This window comes from Echinops telfairi, unplaced genomic scaffold (genome assembly GCF_000313985.2).
Source record: "Echinops telfairi isolate 266 unplaced genomic scaffold, ASM31398v2 ScPeMD7_31;HRSCAF=116, whole genome shotgun sequence".
In the NCBI taxonomy this organism is placed as follows: domain Eukaryota; kingdom Metazoa; phylum Chordata; class Mammalia; order Afrosoricida; family Tenrecidae; genus Echinops; species Echinops telfairi.
In genome coordinates, this window is record NW_022103928.1 from 24301149 (window position 1) to 24303421 (window position 2273).

Below are 2273 nucleotides of genomic sequence, written 5' to 3' on the forward strand. Positions count from 1 at the left end.
CCCCACAGGCTTGCTTTATATTCGCTTTGGTTTGGTCTGTTGGGGGGAGTTGTGATACAGATGGCCGCATGGTCTTTGATGCTTTCATCAGAGAAGTGTTGGTGGGAAAAAATGAAGACTATCCAGTGCCGCAATCTGTGGGTAAATGGGAATGCCTCTTTGATGAAAAAGGCCTGGTCTATGACTACACGTACGAGGTATGAATGGAAGTTCCTGGTAAGATACAGTAAAATAAAGACTTACAACAGCAGACAAAATCCTGGGCTCCCATCCCAGAATGATTTTGACCTGTCTGGTGAGCTTTATGGTGCCTCCTTTTTAAACTTCCAGGAAGCATATCTAAGAATCTCTATATGGTTTCATGGATATGACTTCTTAAGTATAGTTTATAATTTAAGATTTAAGTGGAATATTTTCTTCAGTTTATGAAACACTTCACAAAATGATTCTTTTAAATTGCAAACATGGAGATAATTTGATTCATGCAAATTTTACCTCAGAACCATAACATCTAGATAGAATTTTAGTCCTGGTTTTGTCTAAATCTCAAGGAGTGTAGCTGGAGAAAGAAACCTGGAAAGGTGAGTGAGCTAGAGCTTGAGCCCAGCTCTTGCGATTGCCAGTGCTAGCTGAGAATTTAAGAATATGACATGGAAGAGAGTTTAGCCTTCCCTAGTCAGAGTTGGAAGTCAGTATTCTCAAAAACCAAAAAAAAACCCACCAGAGTTTGGAATGCATGTATGTTTTTTAAGTTTTGGAGGTAAATTCCAAAAACTTCGGCTTAGAGGGTGGTCAAGGAGGAAGGGGAAATGGAAGTGGGGAGCTACTATTTTTATTAACTGTATACAATGTTTGGCTCCCAAATATATAGAAATTTTATAAAAATAGAAGCTAGGAGTTAAAGAAAAATCAATAGCTAAAGATATATTCACCGAAACTTAGAAAATTGCCACCACCTATATACTATTCACATATATAATTTTCCACAATATAAGAAAAGATTCTTAGATGGCAGCCATAGTATTGGAATAGGGTCCTAGAGACCCCATGCTATGTCAGATATTAGCCCTCTGGCTTGACAGTGGGTGGCAGCATGGACGTCTAAGGAAGGGCCTAACCATGCTGGGAGGGGGACCTAGGTTGGGAAGAGGGAAAAGGAGGGATTCAATGTTGTCAGCAGTTATTTCATCCCTGGGTCAGAAGAATTTCAATATTGTAATAACCAGTACAGTCATCCCCGTGTGTCTTAGCTGGGTATCAACCTGGATCAAAATACCAAAGAGAATTATTTAAGAGAACAAATACAGTGAGTTCATGTGATATTTTATTTTTAGTTGGAATTTTGCCTATTTTTAAATCTGAAAAATGTGATGGCAAAAACCATCAAATTATAACTCAATCTACATCAGAGTGGCTTTCAAATAAATATCTGCTATATGCGAAAGGACATCTGGAAGGCACTTTGGGAGGTTTACTGTTAAGAAGTTTTAACAGTTGTATGTATTGACTTTGAGATAACTAATTTTGGTTTTAAGTTCTTCAGGTTATTGGTAAAAAATAAAAGTTAATCTCTAGAAAAATGTGCATTTCTTAAACTGGATGGTTGATTCATGAGTGCCTATTTTGTCTGCTTTGTGTCTTTAAAATGTTATACATTCTGCATGTCTGTCTAGATAAGATAGGCAGGATAAATAATTCGGAGATTAAAAGAATGGGACCAATGGTTCTGGGGGGGATACAGAAGAAGGGGAGGGGGGACCAGCCCAGGGACAAGGGAACAACGAGTGAACTAAAATCAATGGAAGGAAGGTCATAGAATGCCTAGTCCAGCTCAATCAAGGGCAATGTAGCAGCGAGGAGTTACTAAACCCGAAGGAAGGCCAAACATGATGGTGGGACAAGAGGGAAGTAAAAAGGAAATAGAGGAAATAACTAGGAGACAAAGGACATTTATAGAGGCCTAAATATAGGCATGTACATATGTAAATATATATAATGAGAGGGGAATAGAGCTATGTACTCATATCTATATGCTAAGAATTAAGGTTGCAGATGGACATTGGGTTTCAACTCAAGTACTTCCTTAAATACAAGAACACTTTGTTCTAACAATCCGGCATTCTGTGATGCTCACCTTCCTGACACGTTCACTGAAGACAAAGCAGGTGCATAAGCAAATGTGGTGAAGAAAACTGATGGTGCCCAGCTATCAAAAGATATAGCATCTGGGGTCTTAAAGGCTTGAAGATAAACAAGCGGCCGTCTAGCTCAGA

At 38.6% G+C, this 2273-nt stretch overlaps 1 protein-coding gene across 1 annotated transcript in view; it reads left to right on the top strand.

Annotated features, from left to right (window-relative positions):
• DNAH12 (dynein axonemal heavy chain 12) overlaps positions 1-2273 on the top strand; it is a 197129-nt gene that overhangs the window by 84444 nt on the left and 110412 nt on the right. Inside the window, exon 36 of the mRNA XM_045290129.1 lies at positions 9-197. Coding sequence (XP_045146064.1) covers positions 9-197 — 189 coding nt within the window. The remainder of the gene's footprint in view (positions 1-8; positions 198-2273) is intronic.